At 40.7% G+C, this 17,849-nt stretch overlaps 1 protein-coding gene across 4 annotated transcripts in view; it reads right to left on the bottom strand.

Annotated features, from left to right (window-relative positions):
• The window catches only part of LOC101862696 (E3 ubiquitin-protein ligase HUWE1), a 103,607-nt gene that overhangs the window by 56,508 nt on the left and 29,250 nt on the right, over positions 1-17,849 (bottom strand). For all 4 annotated transcript variants that reach the window (XM_005089853.3, XM_013082986.2, XM_005089854.3 and 1 more), the window contains 16 exons: positions 14,807-14,898; positions 13,514-13,764; positions 12,097-12,145; positions 10,543-10,719; positions 9,225-9,470; positions 7,551-8,452; positions 6,623-6,745; positions 6,199-6,272; positions 5,117-5,274; positions 4,492-4,614; positions 3,919-4,119; positions 3,372-3,485; positions 2,233-2,334; positions 1,800-1,914; positions 1,104-1,228; positions 76-198 (listed from right to left, as the gene is read on the bottom strand). In XM_005089853.3, coding sequence (XP_005089910.1) covers positions 76-198; positions 1,104-1,228; positions 1,800-1,914; positions 2,233-2,334; positions 3,372-3,485; positions 3,919-4,119; positions 4,492-4,614; positions 5,117-5,274; positions 6,199-6,272; positions 6,623-6,745; positions 7,551-8,452; positions 9,225-9,470; positions 10,543-10,719; positions 12,097-12,145; positions 13,514-13,764; positions 14,807-14,898 — 2,975 coding nt within the window. The remainder of the gene's footprint in view (positions 1-75; positions 199-1,103; positions 1,229-1,799; positions 1,915-2,232; positions 2,335-3,371; positions 3,486-3,918; positions 4,120-4,491; positions 4,615-5,116; positions 5,275-6,198; positions 6,273-6,622; positions 6,746-7,550; positions 8,453-9,224; positions 9,471-10,542; positions 10,720-12,096; positions 12,146-13,513; positions 13,765-14,806; positions 14,899-17,849) is intronic.

Here is a 17,849-nt window from a genome sequence, read left to right as displayed (position 1 = left end):
AAGGAAAAATGACTCCTACAAGTCACAGTAATCTACAGCAAGACTGCGCTTGTCCCCTTGTTCTTAGGAACTCACCTCAGCCAAAAGGCAAAGAAGATGCAGACGTATGGCAAACTTCTGCGCACTGGGGGAGCTGTGCATGCCCACCAGGTTCAGCTCCTGTGCCTGGACCATCATCTCCTCACTCAGGGTACACAGCTGAAGGGACAAAAGCACACCAGTTTTTAATTTGTTTTTTAAGTTTTAGCAAGTGTGTTTAGTCTTAACAAGTGCTTTCAGTTGTAGTAAGAAATTTACGGCACTTGCAACTCAATAAGGTCATATAAGTGCCGAAGATTAGATGTTACAAGCGAGTAACTAACACAAAAAAAGAAAGGAGAGATAAGGATGAAAGATATTTGATAGGAAAGGAGGAGCAAACCACGCCACAGCACCCTCCAACCACCTTCAGCAAGCGTTTTGCAGTACTTAAAAAACAAGTAAGTCATGAAAAAGCTGAAGATTGGCGATGTTACAAGAGAGTTCAGTGATATATGCATTCCACCAGAACTTCCATATTCTCCTGATACGCATATCCTCATTTTCCCCCAAAACAATCCGTCTTATCCCTTTCCCTTTGCAAAGCCATTTTAAAATCATACAATATTATGCAAGCTTTTAACATGTAGCAACAGAAACGGTGAAAGTTACTGATAAGAAGATTTAGGAGCCCCACTACATTCATCATCACCTATTCCACAAACAGATAAATGAGGCACTGTGGCAATAGTGGGTGGACGACAACAGACTACAACACACCACTGACAAGCAATGAAGAATTATTATCACGCTCATAAGATAAATACCCAAGTCATTTTCAGCCATTTTGAGAAAATGAAAGAAAAAAATGTTTCTTTTGAACAACCGACTCTGTTAAACACTTGAATGTTGATACACTCCGTTTTACAACTGGATTATTCTTTTGTCCAAGTGAACTATATTACCAAGCTGGCTCTGCTCTTCATTTCAGAACCGAAAACTCCAAACTGGCCTAACATGACTTAGGCAATTATCTTGTGAGCGAGACGTATATATGCCGACTCGGCTGTTCGCCGTCTACTCACATCCTCACAGAGAGAGGCCAATGTGCTGCGCCTCCAACTGTTGCCATTCCTCTGCATGACGACAATGAGCAGGTCACACACGCGGTATACAGTCTCTGGAAGTGTGTCTAACAAATTCAGGCAGCCTGAAGAAACATTTAAACAAAAAGCATCATAACATAGGCTAAAGACTAGTCAATGTCACAAGGTGAAAGACACCATTAAGGGCCTATTACGGTCCACAAAACCTAAAGAGTCAAATAAAAGTGCAAAAATGTAGCTGGAAGTCAAACCTAAATTTTTTAGAAAATATATAAATAATATATAAGTGTTTTAGACCCCTATCAACACAGCTTAGAACATGTAGGAGGCAAGCTTCAACCCTGCCAACAACATGATGACAGAATGATAGAGATACTCAAGATTCTCTCCATACAAGAATCAAACGCAGGTCTTCTGCATGCGGATTTGCCAACCACTCCATGCCCAAAATGGGGAGTTTTTCTCAAAAGTTTGGGGGGGGGGGGGGGGGGGGGGAGAACCCTGGGGGTGTGATAGCACAAAAATAATGACATAGTCCAATCGTCAGTAATGAACTACGTTTTTCGTTTGCTTTTACCACCATCTTAGTTTCACGAAACACAAAACAAATTCAACTGTTTATTTGTATCTCAACTACAAACATGATCCTCTTTCAAGCATAAATTCCAAATGTACCTGGAAATATGTTTCTTGTAAACTCATCAAGCACACTGGAATCCAGGGGGTCCTCATCCTCTTGTTTTTCTTCAGTTTCTTCTTCCTGTTTTTCTTCTTTCCCATCGTTTTTCGCCTGAAACATGATTATTTCAACAACAAAAATCTTTAAAAAATGAAAAATACAAAGTTCTGTCAATAAACTAACCTGGATCAATAACAACATCAATAAACTAACCTGGATCAATAACAACATCAATAAACTAACCTCATCCCACACAAACATAATAATTCCTGCAGCTTGTATTTTTGTACAATTTCGCTCATATCTCCAGCAATATTTCTCACTGTAGATGGATGAAAATGACGACAAAAAGTTTGTATTAGGGAGAGAGAAAAAAAGCAAAAAACTGGTTTCCTTATCTCGTTGACAGAGAGGGGGGGGCTCACTCACCTGATCAGTGGACAAGACAGCATTTTCCCCGAGAGACATGGCAATTGCTCTCATCATCTGGTCCTCGTCGTTCATGTCCAGATCCATGGAGCCTGGCACAGCCTGGACAAAGGTGGACAGAGACTGGTTCAGTTTCGCTTCACGCATGTCATGTAAAAAGTCCATATATTATATCCATATATTATATCCATATACACATATACAGTCAAACCTGTTCTAACAGCCAGCCACCAGTATAAGACAATCACCTGTGCAAACAGCCACCCCATATTTTTTTCCCATTATAATGACACTGTGTGAAATGGCCACCTGTCTAAAACAGCTTCTCCTCAACAATCATGGCTTTCTTAGACAATTTCCACTGCACATCCCTTTCTTTAGGTGGCACCAACACTTTTTAACATTTGTTCACTTTTAGGCAGAGCTCAAAAAGAAATGGACCCTTCCTTGAATAAAAATACAACCAACCCCCCCAACATCCTGTTAACTTTTTCAGTAGATCCCAAAAACAATTATTACTTATATCATGCATCCAGGCAGGATACTTTTGTCGCTCCTAAGCATTAAACCCCCAGAGCTTCTCAAACTGTTTACCAGTCAAGCTGCTTCCAGCTCATAACCTTTGAAGAAAGTTCCTTCATAATCTCAATAACCTCACTCATAAGACATAAGTGAAGACTTTTCAACAACTCGACTGTAGTGCACACCAGTGATGACAACTGGGCCAATAAACTAATCAATTCCCCAATTGCCATCACGGGAGGGAGGGAGGGAGAGAGAGAGAGAGAAAAGGGAGGGGGAGGGAGGGAGGGAGGGAGAGAGAGAGAGAGAGAGAGAGAGAGAGAGAGAGAGAGAGAGAGAGAGAGAGAGAGAGAGACAGAGAGACAGAGAGAGAGACAGAGAGAGAGAGATAAGGGAGGGAGGGAGGGGGGGGGAGAGAGAGAGAGAGAGAGAGAGAAAGAGAGAGAAGAGAGAGAGAGAGGGGGGTGGAGAGGAAGAGGGAGAGGGGGAGAGAGGGAGAGAGAGAGGGAGGGAGAGAGAGAGAGAGAGAGAGAGAGAGAGAGAGAGAGAGAGAGAGAGAGAGAGAGAGAGAGAGAGAGAGAGATGTGCATGTGTATACTGCTGCTTTTGCAACTTACACTAGCTGCTGGTGGGATGGGGTTGCTCAGAATATAATCGGTGGCCTGCTCCAAGCTGCTGGTGTTGTTCAGAGCCACAGTGGCTTGCTCCCTGGTGAAACCCATGTCCATCAACTGAGGAGAAACCAAATAGCTAATAATATGTCACCGTACAGACCAAAGTGCACAAATAGCCTCAAAACGCATAGATATTTTACATTGTAAATCTCAATTAGGTTTGAACGGCGAGAACAAAACACACGCAAAGATGGTAAAAACTAAAGAGCAAGAAAATGTATCGTACAAAAAGTGGGGAACAGATTTTTTTAACGGGACCCATTCTTTTTTAATTTTTTTAAATAGAAATTCTTACTGAATTTTTTAAACACAGCAAAACAAAATAAAAAATCTGTTGATTAAACAAATAACCAAGCCTAATCTATGATGTTCAAACATGCCATTGAAATCATATACCAAATTATCCCCAACTTATAATTTCTGGTCCAATTGCAGGTATACTACCATTTTAAAAAAACTATTTTTAATGTGTTTCTAGGCCATCCCCTACCTGCTGTAGGTGCTGCTGATTGACCAAAGGTTCCAGGGGCCGCCTGGAGGTGGCAGCCACGCTGGCTCCGGAAGGTCCGGCAGACGGTCCCCCGGCAGAGGGTCCGGGCGCACTCTGGCTCGACGGGCCGGCACCGCTCAGATCCACGGCCGTGTCTCCGGAGCCTGAGGCCAGTGCAGACTTCTCTCGCTCCAAGTGTTTCTGAAAAGACATTCTCAAAAGGTCAGCACTACATCAGGCGCACAAGCCCTGTAAACACCACTGTGCATTCACTACAGAAATAGAATAATGAACAATAAAAATAGAAATCACTACATATCTGAAAAATGTCGAAACAACAAAACTTTTAATAATAACTACTTTTGACTATTTCCATTTAGAATCTTTAGTAAACTAAATGACAAATCAATCATGGGGAAAGATTACAAATGAACAAGAACATACCTAATCACACTAGTGTGGACCCAATAAAATTAGACAAATGCACGATTATTGCCACAGCTTTCAAACAAAAGCCTTTACTTAGGCATGAACATACGAGTGCTACGAAAGATAAGAAAAACCAGAAATTACCTGTAAAATTGATTCCCCTAAGATGATATGACACAAAATGGCCAACACAGACTCTGACATGCGGCTTCCATAAGCAGGTAAAGGTTTTTTGTTCCAAAGGTTCATCACAGCATTGAAGGCAGCCTAAGAAAAAAAAAGAGATTAAGGTATCATTCCACACAAGCTGTATTCACCAAATTAAAAAATTTAGCATCCATCAGACAAGGTAAACACTTAAAATTCAAGGACAAATTATCAAATTTTGCAGCTTTTGCAAAGAACAGACATATGAACCTAGATTTATTATGAATTTATAGAAGCATATAACAATATCAGAATTTTAATTTCAAAACACCTCTTGCTCCAAATAACAGGAGAGGGTCCTATTAAAATTTTCAATTTATAAAATTAAAATTTGTAGTTTTTCTGCTGTTTCATGTCATTTTTGTCTAAAAATAACCACACAAAACAACCAATTCCTATGTTTGATAGAGTACATGAAGAGTGACAAACTACTCAACAGTACTCTTAGAGGTGTCCAATGTATACTTGTTAAAAGCAAATATTCCTATACATCTACATTACAAATGCTCTCTCCAGCAACAACAGTAACTAAACCCCTCCAAAAACTGATCTCAGGGCTTACCTTCTGTGTACTGATGAGATATTGCACTGGGTTGAACACTGTTAGGCCTGGGGCCTTGTTCTTGGGTGGGAGAGTGTGTGGAGACTCCAGAACAGCTTTAGGGTTGATCATCTTCTCCACCAAAGCTAACCAAGAATCAAGGAACTCCCCTGTGCCTTCTGTAATGACAATTAAGAAAAATATTAACGCAATGAACATTTGTGTTTACTTTAACAATAGAATAACACCATCAACAGCGAAAATACTGTTAATTAAATACATTTTACTTTTTCTAACTGAACAACCTTTTCCAATGATGACGAATCAGTTCATATTTTAAAAAAATTTGAATAGCAATTCCCTCAGTCAGTAACTCATCAATAACCAATTCAAATGAAAAATGTTTGCATAAGTTGTTTTGCGCTTTCAATAGAATATTTCAATCCAAATCTATTTACATGAACATTACTGTACCCTGAACATTTAAAGCCATATCAGCAAGCTTTCTTTCAGAAAACATGAAGCACTCATTTCTTACATCAGACATATGCTTGTCTATATTAAATTCATCATCATGAAAACCACTGCATCCAGTTCGTAACCACAGATCGCGAATAAATAAAATGATCTTGAAATAAACACCCGAACCCTAAATACTCATGAAAAAAAGTCTAATGACATTATTGAAATTCGTTTGAGCACCCCCTATCCATCGGAATAACACACCCAACAATCGTCGTGTACAGCTGTCTTCCCTTTAGTTTATTATTGTTCCATGGACGGCTTCTCCAGTCTGCCTCACTGACATCCTCATGACTAAACAATACACAATTTTTCAATACACTGTCTTTTCGTTCACAAACCGTCATATTTTCTAGCACTCCATCTCTACCACAATTGACAACCCTCGTATCTTATAAAGGAAACTAAAACTAGCTATAATGAGCACATATATAACAAAACACAATAGTTCTAAATGTTTCAAGTCCCCAAACATGATAACCATGACAAGTACAAAGCAACAAAATCAGACACATTCCAGGAAGAAATCATGGGCCATAATTCTTTCACTGCTACTACCTCCAACAATTACAATGACATACCCGGCAAATCTGGGTGCTCCAGTCCCTCAGACAGAGGAACTTTCCCGTCAATGGACAGGGCCCAGGAGAACGCCCTGTAGGAAAAAACAAAGAGCATTTCAATCACATTATTTCAATCCGCCACATACATACAATAAAAATTATTCGAGATGGCCACCCATGGTCGAACAGAAAAGTGGTCATCCTAGACAGGCGGTCCTCTTAGACAGTGCCAAAATATGATTGGGGGGGGGGAGAAGATAATGAAAGGGGGGCAGCGAGGGAAGTGATCATTGGATTAAGTGGTCGTTAACACAAGCGTGACTGAACTAACATTTCTCATCAGAGATCAAGAAAGGTTTATTCATTTAAAGAACAATATCAGCATGCTTTTTCTTCACCCTGCCCTGTCCTACATCAGATCCAGACAACAAAAGCCACTTACTGAAACAGCGAGGCCTGCCCCCCACAGGACACAAACTTCTGCAGCATCAGGTGGTACGGCTGCTTCTTTTCGTCAAACAAAAGCGGGGCCGTGAATCCCGCCGAGCACACCAGGAAGGTCATTCTGGGGATAGAACCATACAGGAAACTAGAGAGCAGAGAAAAATATAACACTGTCAATTTGTCCCCAATTCAACTTGTACACAATACAAAACAATCTTTTATGCACAGACAACCCTTACACTGTTCAACATTTGAACATTTGTAGCAGGAGCTCTCAGGCCGAGAAAATAAAATGTGGGGAGCCACATTATTATCCTTTTGTGACCAAATCATTAAAAGCAAAACCCTAGTCTCCACTAAGCTGACATTTCAGAGAAACTTGACATCATCTCATTTTCTTCACCAGATCTTTTTTGCGGCATGGAAAAATGACTTTTCCAGAAAATACAAGGGCATGACTACAGTGCATAATATAGATTGTTCAATCATACAAAAATCTTGCAAAAGTAACGAAAGTGATAAGCCTATTTCTTTCTTAGCTTAAAAAGTGATTACCAAAAACCAGTAAGAAAATGCAATTACACAAAATTTCATTCATTGTTTGGTGCACAGACTGGATACCAAACAATTTACAGATTACAATGTTACTGTTCAATACAGAATACAGTCTGAGTTTATGACAATACTAAGTGCAGTTTTATTTACCCACAACAGCACATGGATGATAGCAACTCCCTAGAGGTTACTGACCATGTACAAAAACAAAGTTGGGTCCAGAGCAGGAAAACCTATCAGAGCAGGAACCTTCACAAAAGTACTGGTAATGAAGATATAATAAATATTTTGGGGGCTATTTGTTTAGTGACAATATACAACTATTTCCAAAAACAGCAAACAAACAGTGACTAGAAATTCTAGAATCTCACCGCAGCTTGGGCTGAGGAGCACATGGAGGTGGCTGGAAAGACAAACCCCCCGACAAGAGTTTGGTGAGGGCAAGAGCCACAGCCCTAGCGGCAGGGGACGGTACAGGGGGTGTGGGCGGCGGCTGCTGCGAACGGCGCTGTCGGACAGGCGAGCCGACGCACAGCTTGACCAGCAGCACAAACAGCTCAGAGAGGGCGCGGCCCAGGCGGGAGGAGAGGGTGAGCAGAGGCTTGAGTTGCCTCAGCTGGGCCTGCATGGCCAGCGACACCTTCCGCTTGGCGGCGTCCTTGTCCTCCGACAGACCAGCGGGGCCCGGCAGCATGTCCAGCTCCAGCGAAGTGGACGACGTCGAGCTGCTCACCTCGGCCGGCAGGTTCAGAGACCGAGCGGCGGCGCCCTCACTCCCAGAGGCAGTGCCGGGCTGATGCGGCTGGTCCGCGGCCGAGCTTCCTACTGCTCCAGGGGCTGCCGCCGCTGCAGGCTCCGAAGTGTCCATACCCTCCTCACCGGTGGTCAACGTCTCCATGGCAACGCTCACGCCGTTACTACCAGTCTCACCAGAGCCCCTGGGCAGACCCGAAGTTCCCGCGGACTGCTGCTGCGGCTGTCCCGTCTCTGCAGGTCTCCCGTCCGCTGTGGCGGGGGTGGTGCTGGTCATCTTACTGTCCGCAGAACACTCGCCTTCCCCGGCCTCACTCTTCTCTTTGGCATCTTTGCTCAACAGCTTCTCCAGGTCTGCCCGGCCAAACGGGCAGTCGGCGGGCAGGTAGTCCTCATTACACAGGGCCAGGAGCACAGTGCTTTCCCAGACTAGAGAATTGTAGAGGGAGCTCAGCCCCTTGAGCACCGACAGACCCAGGTCGGAACCCCAGTTGTTGACGGAGATGGTGCGGATGTCAGCCTGTAATATAAACTGTTTGTCAGTTTGGGTAGAAGTCTTTCATTTCCAACACATAACTCATCACCAAAGGGTATCAGTGTGGTGTCATCACTAAAACCCAGACCCAGTTAAAACACAAAAATATCCATTAAACTTTCTACCTCGACCCTTACCATCATCAATACAAATGTTAAAAAATGCTACCTCTTCATTCTTCATAAGGCATCACTTTAGCCAGACACATCTATAAATGTAGAGGTTGGTGGATGTGTCCTTAAGTTGCCTGAGAATCAGCTCTCTGTGTGGCCACTATCTTACGTTGAGCATTCTTCAAAAATGGATACCCTCATCAAGATTTTAAGTCTTACGACCCTCAAGCAGTACGGTTTCATTTACAATCCAGCTATTAGAGTTGACACCACAAAGATGAACTAACTTTAAAAACAAGTTGGTGCACAGAATCCACACAGCAATCATTTAGTATAAGGGGAGGAAAGTTATTTAAAAGAGCAGAGAAAACTGGAATTGACCAATAAATAATTGAACAGGGATGCTCCCAACCCACAAATGCACAGCTGAGTCAAAAAGCAATTAATGGGCAAATAGATGGAAAAAAACTATTTTCCAAATTAGTCGAACTTTCGTTTTTAAAACACTAAACTGGATTAGAGTCAAATCACAAATTTTCAGTTTTAAACAGAGGCATAAACACAACATGGACTTCAGACCACTATAGTGTTTTCATAAACACACACAGGCTGGTGACCCAAGCAAAACTTTCAAAACAGCCTACCTGACCCATGCGGCAGACGTGCACAAACATCATGATGTAGGCGTGGGCAGCAGCCAGAGCATGGAGCAGGGGCGTGGCGCTGGGGGACAGCGTGGCATCGGGACTGGACCCGCACTGTGCCAACTCGTGAAGGAGAACCGAACCCCCCGGAGGCTCTGGGGCCCTGTGGAGAGGCTCCAGCTGCTGGAGAACCTCGTTCATCTGGAGCAGACCCTGGCGCATCACCTGCGGCTCTCGAGACAAAGTCTGAAAAGAGAGGGAAAAGAAGAAAAAAAACTCTAATATAATTCCAAACCCTATAATTTCACTAGGTTAATGGAAAGCACACACGACACTATGACAGTCATTCAGCACTGAGGGAGAAAAAACTAAAGGAAAAAGAACGAACACAGAAAATCAAGCAGAAATCACGAAAAGATTGATACTCCTCCTAAAAACTCTTCAATTTTGTTAACTTCCGAAATGTGCAGTGCAATCTGCTTACTGGATCGTATCACAACATACTTATGGGACAGGATGATCAATAGTTGACAATGCCGCCAACTGTATTAGACAATGAGGTTCAGAATTTCCTTCACACTATAGACATGTGGGAAAACACCCAAATAATATGCTGAAAAAGCCTTAAACAACTTGATGAAAAGGAAGGAAATGGGACACGGGTTGAGGATGACCCTTTAAGTTTGAAGCCAACATAAAGATGGGTTATTAAAGTTGAAAACGGCCTTCATCATTTAAGCCATTTGAAGAAGAATGATACAAGAATCCAATGCATTAAATAAATATTAAATGTTTCCTTTCAGAACGTAAGCTTCACTCAATTTTGTCAAAATCAAAACTTAAACAAACTGAAACAACAATCAGTGACTTTTTAAATTTTAAACAATTTATTTTTTAGCCTTTTTTTTTTTTTACTACAGTTTATTTTTTTCTTTCTACGCTTTCTTTCAGGACAAAGAAATCAGTCATATTGATTTCAGACATATGCTTGTCTAGTCTGAATTCATCACCAAGAAAGCTATATCGGTGACTTCAAAGAAACACATGATGATAAATCTAAAATAATAATTAATAATAAATAAATAGCATTTGTATAATGTAATAATCGATAATAAACAGCATTTGTAAAAGGCATATCCCCACTCAACACCAAGCTCTACCCACTTTACACTACACTACTACCCCAGCAGACCCTAGAATACCCAGAAACCATCTCAGCTTCCCTGGAAGCAAACAGAGTAAGTAAGCATCCGATTAAGCACTCAAACACAAACAAAAAAACACCATGATAAACTAATATCACAAACAGTCAACCTACCAGAATGGACTTGCACACACTGGAGACAGCCTGGCAGGCCGGCGTGGTGGGGAAGTCTATGGGCAAGTTGGGCAGACCAAGAATGCTCATCAGGGGCTTCAGCCCGTTGTGGGCCACAAACTCCCGGCAGTGGTCGTCGGTGGAGTTGTTACTCAGAATGGCTTCCACAAATTTCATCTGAGAGGAAAAACCCAAGAAAATACAGTCGTTTGTGCTCTTACAACCACCTGTCCCGAGCGAATCCACGGACTTAGACTTACAAAGTTCTATCTGATATTTTTAGCCATATTAAGTTACTAAGACCATGAAGTCAGAAACCAAATTATGATCTATATGCTCTGTCAAAGTCAGAAGATTAATCAGAGTTGTTATCGAGATATTCAAAGAATCGCATTCGAAAAAGCATGACGTTGTGAAACTCAAAAATTTTTAACATCAAATTTCTCAAAACTAGGTACCAAGCAGATAGAACTTTGTAATTGTGAGGTAGCGAATCACCTGTACAAAAAACCTCTTCCCACTTTAAAAAAATGTTCTTAATCATTATAGGACACTATCGAAAGCGAGATCCTGCCCAAGATGGATCACTCCACCACCCCCCACCCCCCCAATGGGTGGTTGTCTTGGGCAGAATCTACGATATTTATTCATTCCACACCAAGAAGGTCGCCTTGGTCATATTGTAACAACAACATCAAAGAACTGCTTTGTAAGGGGTTTCCAACTTTCTTCTTCTCTATTCTGCTCCAGCATCTCATACTATTACACTGAAACACTCACCTACTCATACACACACATACATAAACATGCGCTCATATATTCAAGATCATTTATGCAAACCTCAAGACAACTTATTCCAATTAAGTGCACACCCTACGGCTGAAATCAGACTCACATGTCTAAGACAAAGGTTTTGTAATGTAAATAATGAAATGGACAAGAAAAAAGAGAAAAAAAACTCAGTAAAGCCACATACGATTTACTTTGAAACTGCCTGTAGTCTCCTTGCCCAATAAGCCAAGAAACAAGCATTCTGACTTTGTAAGGGCTCGAGAGTCAATTTAATCTTGCATTGGCTTATCTTGAGACAGAACTGACAACCTGCCCAAGGTTCAAAACAATGCATTCTAAAAAAATTTCCCTTTCATAGACTTCATCTGCAAACAGATACAGCATAACTTCCACTCAAACAGAATTGAAAAAAAAATGTTAATGCGCGTGTTTTTACTCAACAATCAGTACATAAAACAGTAAAACCAGAACTTCCCCCAATGTGTCCTTCGTCTCACTACACGTTCAAGACTGTGGATCATCACCTGTTCCCCTGCACAGCTCTGGATGATTATCAGAGCTACCCTTCTCCCTCTGAGACCTAACACTGACAAAACACTTTAGAATATCAGCAAACCTGTACTTATCACTACATGGCAGTGGATAGAAGGGCGAGAGCCCAACTGTTGCTGGATCAACAACAACAACAACAAAAACAACTACTGTATGTCCCACTGAGATAGTCACATATCAATATAAGAACATCAGATTTAAAAAACTCACCACATTCAATACATAATCCATCAGAGGTATTGCTTGTCTTTCTTGGTTTCTGAAAAAAAGAAATAAATTCAAAAGATATAGAAGCAATTTTTTTTCAAAACCACTAGTACCTTCAAGTCTATAATACTTTACATTAGCATGAACGCTTAGTGAATAGCATGAATAAAGGAGTTCCAAAAAGCAATTTACGGAAGAATGATACTTGAATCCAATGACATCGAAGAGAATATGCCCTTTTTTCAAATTTACTTTCAGAACATAAGCATCACTCAATTTCATGTCAGACATATGCTTGTCTAGAGTGAGTTCATCATCAAACCTGTCTCATTCGTGAGTTCTTTTTCGGGAAACAAAATACGAACCAAACAATATGATCGTAGTTGTATCAGGATACCCCCCCCCCCCCCCCTACAGCATGCTCTATGCATTTTACAATTGTCCAGCAGATCTAAAAATCCTAAGAAACATTCTCGGCTTTCCCGGAAGCAGAGTGCTAAGCATACAAACAATAATAAACTGACAAGATCTTTCGCTGCCTATAGCTGGGTACACATTTCCACCTTTGTGAAGTAAGGATAATTTGTGTAATATGTCTTTCCCAAGGACACAACCCCAGGCCTCATCACAGGATTCAAACCCACAACCTTACGGCGAGTCTGAGAGCCGACCCACTCGCCCCCCCGACTCCATCAGCTATTCATTATCAATGGGGCTGTGAAGCAAACAGATTGTATTCAACGCTCAAAGCCAGTAACTCATTGACACCAACCCCTTCCATAGTTTGGACTTAAGCAAAGTGTTCAAAACACCTAATTTTTTTTTTTTTTTTTCATTATAGTAAGAGTTCTGCGGCACTTACAACACAATTAAGTCATATAAGAGATGAAGATAGGAGGTATTACAAGACAGTAACAAACATTTAAAAAAGGAGATGGAGAGATAAGGACAATAGATATTTGACAGGAAAAAAAAGGAGAGAAAACCACACCAGGGCACCAGCCAACGTCTGAGCTACTCCTGCAATCAGTAATGACTGAATTAATAAAATCGTCAAGTGGCGTCGGTGGCCTAGTGGTTAGGCTCTCGGACTCGCAACCGTAAGGTCGAGGGTTCGAATCCCGTCAGGGACCCGACGTTGTGTCCTTGGGAAAGGCACTTTACACGAATTTTCCTCACTTCACCCAGGTGGGAATGGGTACCCGGCTATAGACAGCGAAAGATCTTGTCAGTATGTGAGTGTTTGAGCGCTTAATCAGCTGCTTGCACTGTATGCTTCCCGGGAAGCTGAGAATGTTTCGGTGTGTTCTATGGTCTGCTGGGGTAATAATATAGTGTAAAGCGCATAGAGCCTGTTGTTGAGCGGGGATTTGCGCTATACAAATGCTATCTATTATTATTATTATACACGGCTCCTTACAATGGTTCACTCTGTGCAGCAGGGGCCGCCGGCTTGTTGCCCTGTGAGGTGATGTGAGCCGAGGCCGTGATGGACCGGGGCATGTGAGGCATCTCCACCTCTTCGTCTTCTTCTTCATCCGAGGAGCTAGCCTCGTTCGACTGAGGCGACCGCACATTGGTCACTTGGGCAGACGCAGCATCAGATTTGGGCTGCTGTTTCTGGCAAATGAACTGCGAGTTTTGACCCATGGAGCAAATTTCCTCCAGAAGCTGAAAATAAATACACTTTAGATTTAGTACGAGTTTTTAAGGCACTTGCAACACAAATAGATCATAAAAGTGCCAAAGATTAGAATGATTACTAAAGAGTAACATACTGTTCAAAGAAAATGAGGAGAGATAAGGAATATAGATGCTTGACAGGAAAGAAGGAGCAAACCACACTAAAGCACCAGCCAACCACTCACGACAAAACAAATGTGACAAAAGCTAGAGAAACAACAATAACACTTAAGCCAAGCATCCAATACTCGAAACATTTTGTACAGAAGATCAAAATCAAATGCAGGAAAAGCTTATCAGCTATGCATAATATAACAAATTTTGCTCATGATAAAATTGAAGATTGCGCGAGTGCAGTTTGTCACCTCCAAGAATACATGGGAAAACAAACATTAAAATTCCAAGTATCCTAGTTAGTAAGTAGGCACCAGAACAGAGAAAATAGAATTTTAAAAAAGCAAAGCACTATCCAAGCACACATGAAACAACAAATATCAAATCGAATTAAAAATCATTTATAACAAAGTTGTTTGATGCCAGTAATTATGACATCTAATGAGTCCCTCAGTAAAAGTGTCTTCACAAGACGCATCTTCAGACATATGCTTGTAAGCATCATAGAGACTTTTTGTGTAAAGGTGAACTTTGCAAGCACACTTACAAAGCTTTTAATTAATCAAATCCTGCAGGTAGCATAAAGACTTTAAAAAAATAGTAAATAGGATACTACACACAGATACGGAAGCAAGCCACAACTTATGTGGGAGAGCTTAAGAACCCACAAAAGATACAATTACAGTCGAACCTGCGATAATGAACACCTGCCAAAGACAATTACCTGTACAAAGAACCACCCCCCCCCCCCCTTCTCTCCTTGCATTTTTTTCTAAGAGTATTTGATAGTGACACTGTCCAAGAGGACTACCTGTCTAAGATGACCACTTTTCTCCTCAACAATGGACGGTCATTTTGAACAGGTTCAACTGTATTTACTACATCCAAAAGTCTAGTACAACACACAACTACTCACCTTGACGATGGCCTTGGTGGCACCAGTGCGCAAGGACGGTTGGTGCCGCATCAGTTCATCCATGGCATTGCCCAGATTGCTGGCTGTATCTCCTGCAGGCAACAAAAACACAAAAATCAGGGTTTACAGACCTGTCTCTGAAAAACAGCGTGACCCAATAAACAACAGGAGCAGCAACATGTATGGCCTGCTGCTGCATTCTTCCAATAATTGGCAACTTACATTGGTTTTCAAGAACACAAAAAAAAAAAAATAGAATACCACGAGCCTCCTTAAAAAGACAATGTAACCATGACCTCCTTCATGTGTCTGTTACATTATTTTCAAAATATAGTAAGATAAAAAAAAAGATGACGAGTCCCTCAGTAAATGTGTCTTCATAATTATCTTCAGACATATGCTTGTAAGCATCATAGAGACTCTGCTGAAAAGGTGAACTGGCAGAACAAAACTTTGGGGGGGGGGTTGCATCTAAGTTGTGCAAGTCGATGGGCAAAAAAATGTAGGATGATCTGGGCGCAAAACAGTAGTTACTTTGCAGTTGACAAAGCCTGCAGGCATAAAACAGCAAAATTGAAGGAACTGAACACACCCATCACATCTTCCAAGCTACGATACAAATTCCTTCTTTCCTACAAAACAAAAAGTCTGTGTCTAAACCACTGAGCACTCAACAACCTCCATTACAAGAATGTATTGAATTTTGGAAAATGAACCCAACATCTCCAACCAACACCCCCCAACAAATGTTTATAATTACTGCAATTTAAAGGTATGTGACCACTTTTCTAAAAGTTAAAAGATTCATGCTGACAGTCAGAAATTTGGATCGTCAAAGAACATAGCCTTTTACGACACGTGCTTGAAAACATCATGGACAGCATAAAGCCAATATAAACAGGAAAAATATTTCCAACATCTGTTTTGTCCTTTAAACAGTAACTGCATGGATATTGGCGTAGTGACTATTTAGTATCACAGACGCGAAAGAATATTTCTTTTACTGTCTCAGAAAGTAGCCAATCAATCAATAGCGCAAATAAACTAGAGATTATGTAGGCTAAACCCATTCTCAAAATCTAACTATTTGCCCTACTCTAAACCACTCCCGAAACATTAATCGGGTACATCATTCAGAAAAATAAAAAAAAAAAAAAAAACAACAACAAAAATCACCCCCCTTACTGCAATATTCAGCAAGAAGGCTGCAAGGTAAGAGTGCAATATAGTGTGCAGTCAGTTGAAATTAGTACAGCCTTTGGTCTGTTCCCGTCACCTGAGTGCCTTGTAGCACGCATTACAAAAGAAATGCAATGGTGGAACTATTGTTAGGCAAGTTGGCAGAACAGTATTCAAAATTCACTATTTTATTGGGCACTGTGTAAAACAGATGCACTGAACAGCCAAAAAGCTGAAACAACCGAGAACTCAACAACCTCAATTATAAGAATGTATTGAATGTGCGCGTGCGCACACACACACACACACACACACAAACACACACTGCCTAAAATACTTATTACTTATATATATCTAATATACTTTCAGACTGAAATTTCAAAGTATGTGACCACTTTTCTTATGATTAAACGGTTAATGCTGACAGTCAGAAATTTTGATCGTCAAAGAACATAGCCTTTTACGACACGTGCTTGAAAACATCATGGACAGCATAAAGCCAATAAAAACAGTGTAGGCTAAACCCAATCTCAAAATCTAACAATTTGTATATCTCTAATCCACTCTCGAAACATTAATCAAGTACGTCATTCGAAACAAAAAATTTTTTAAACCCCATTAACATTCCCCCTTACTCAAGGTAAAGAGTTCAGTATAGAGCGCAGTCTGTTACAGTCATGATAGTGCCTTGTAGCATGCATTAAAAAGAAATGTATCCGTGAAAACCATTCTTTGGAAAATCGGCAGAACAGTATACAAAATTTACTATTCTATTGGGTACTTAGGAAAAAATACCACTGATCAGTCAAAAAGCTAAACCAACTGAGCACTCAAAAACCTTAATAAGAATGTACTGAATTTGAAAAATGACACCACCCCCACCTAAAATACTTTTATCACTTATATCTAATATACTTTCAGACTGCAATTTAAAAGTATGTGACCACTTTTCTAATAGTTAAGGTTCATGCTGACATCAGAAATTTGGATCGTCAAAGAACATAGCCTTTTTACGACACGTGCTTGAAAACATCATGGACAGCATAAAGCCAATATAAACAGGAAATAAATATTTCCAACATCTGTTTTGTTCTTTAAACAGTAACTGCATGGGTATCAGCGTAGTGACTATTTAGTACCACAGACCCCAAAGAATATTTCTTTTTTTATTGTCTCAGAAAGTAGGCATTCAATTAATAGTGCAAATAAACTAGAGATCATGTGGGCTAAATCCACTCTCAAAATCTAACTATTTTCCCAACTCTAATAACCCACTCTCGAAACATTAATCGGGTACATCATTCAGAAAAATACATTTTAATTTTAAAAAGTTAAAAAATCACCCCCCCCTTACTGCAATATTCAGCAAGAAGGCTGCAAGGTAATAGTGTTAAAAAGAGTAAATTAGTACAGCCTTTGGTCTGTTCCCGTCACGAGAGTGCCTTGTAACACGCATTACAAAAGAAATGCATTGGTGGAACAATTGTTGGGCAAGTTGGTAGAACAATATTCAAAATTCACTATTTTATTGGGTACTGTGTAAAACAGTAGCACTGAACAGCCAAAAAGCTGAAACAACTGAGCACTCAACAGCCTCAATTACAAGAATGTATGCCATTTGAAAAACGCCCCCTCCTCCCCCCCAATACTTATTCCTTATATATATCTAATATATTTTCAGATTGAAATTTAAAAGTATGTGACCACTTTTCTTATGATTAAATGGTTCATGCTGACAGTCAGAAATTTTGATCGTCAAAGAACATAGCCTTTTACGACACGTGCTTGAAAACATCATGGACAGCATAAAGCCAATAAAAACGGGAAAATTATTTCCAACAGCTGTTTTGTCCTTTTAACAGTA

This window comes from Aplysia californica, unplaced genomic scaffold (genome assembly GCF_000002075.1).
Source record: "Aplysia californica isolate F4 #8 unplaced genomic scaffold, AplCal3.0 scaffold00010, whole genome shotgun sequence".
Taxonomy (NCBI): domain Eukaryota; kingdom Metazoa; phylum Mollusca; class Gastropoda; order Aplysiida; family Aplysiidae; genus Aplysia; species Aplysia californica.
Note: the sequence above shows the minus strand (reverse complement) of the source record. Positions and strands in the feature narration are given on the sequence as shown.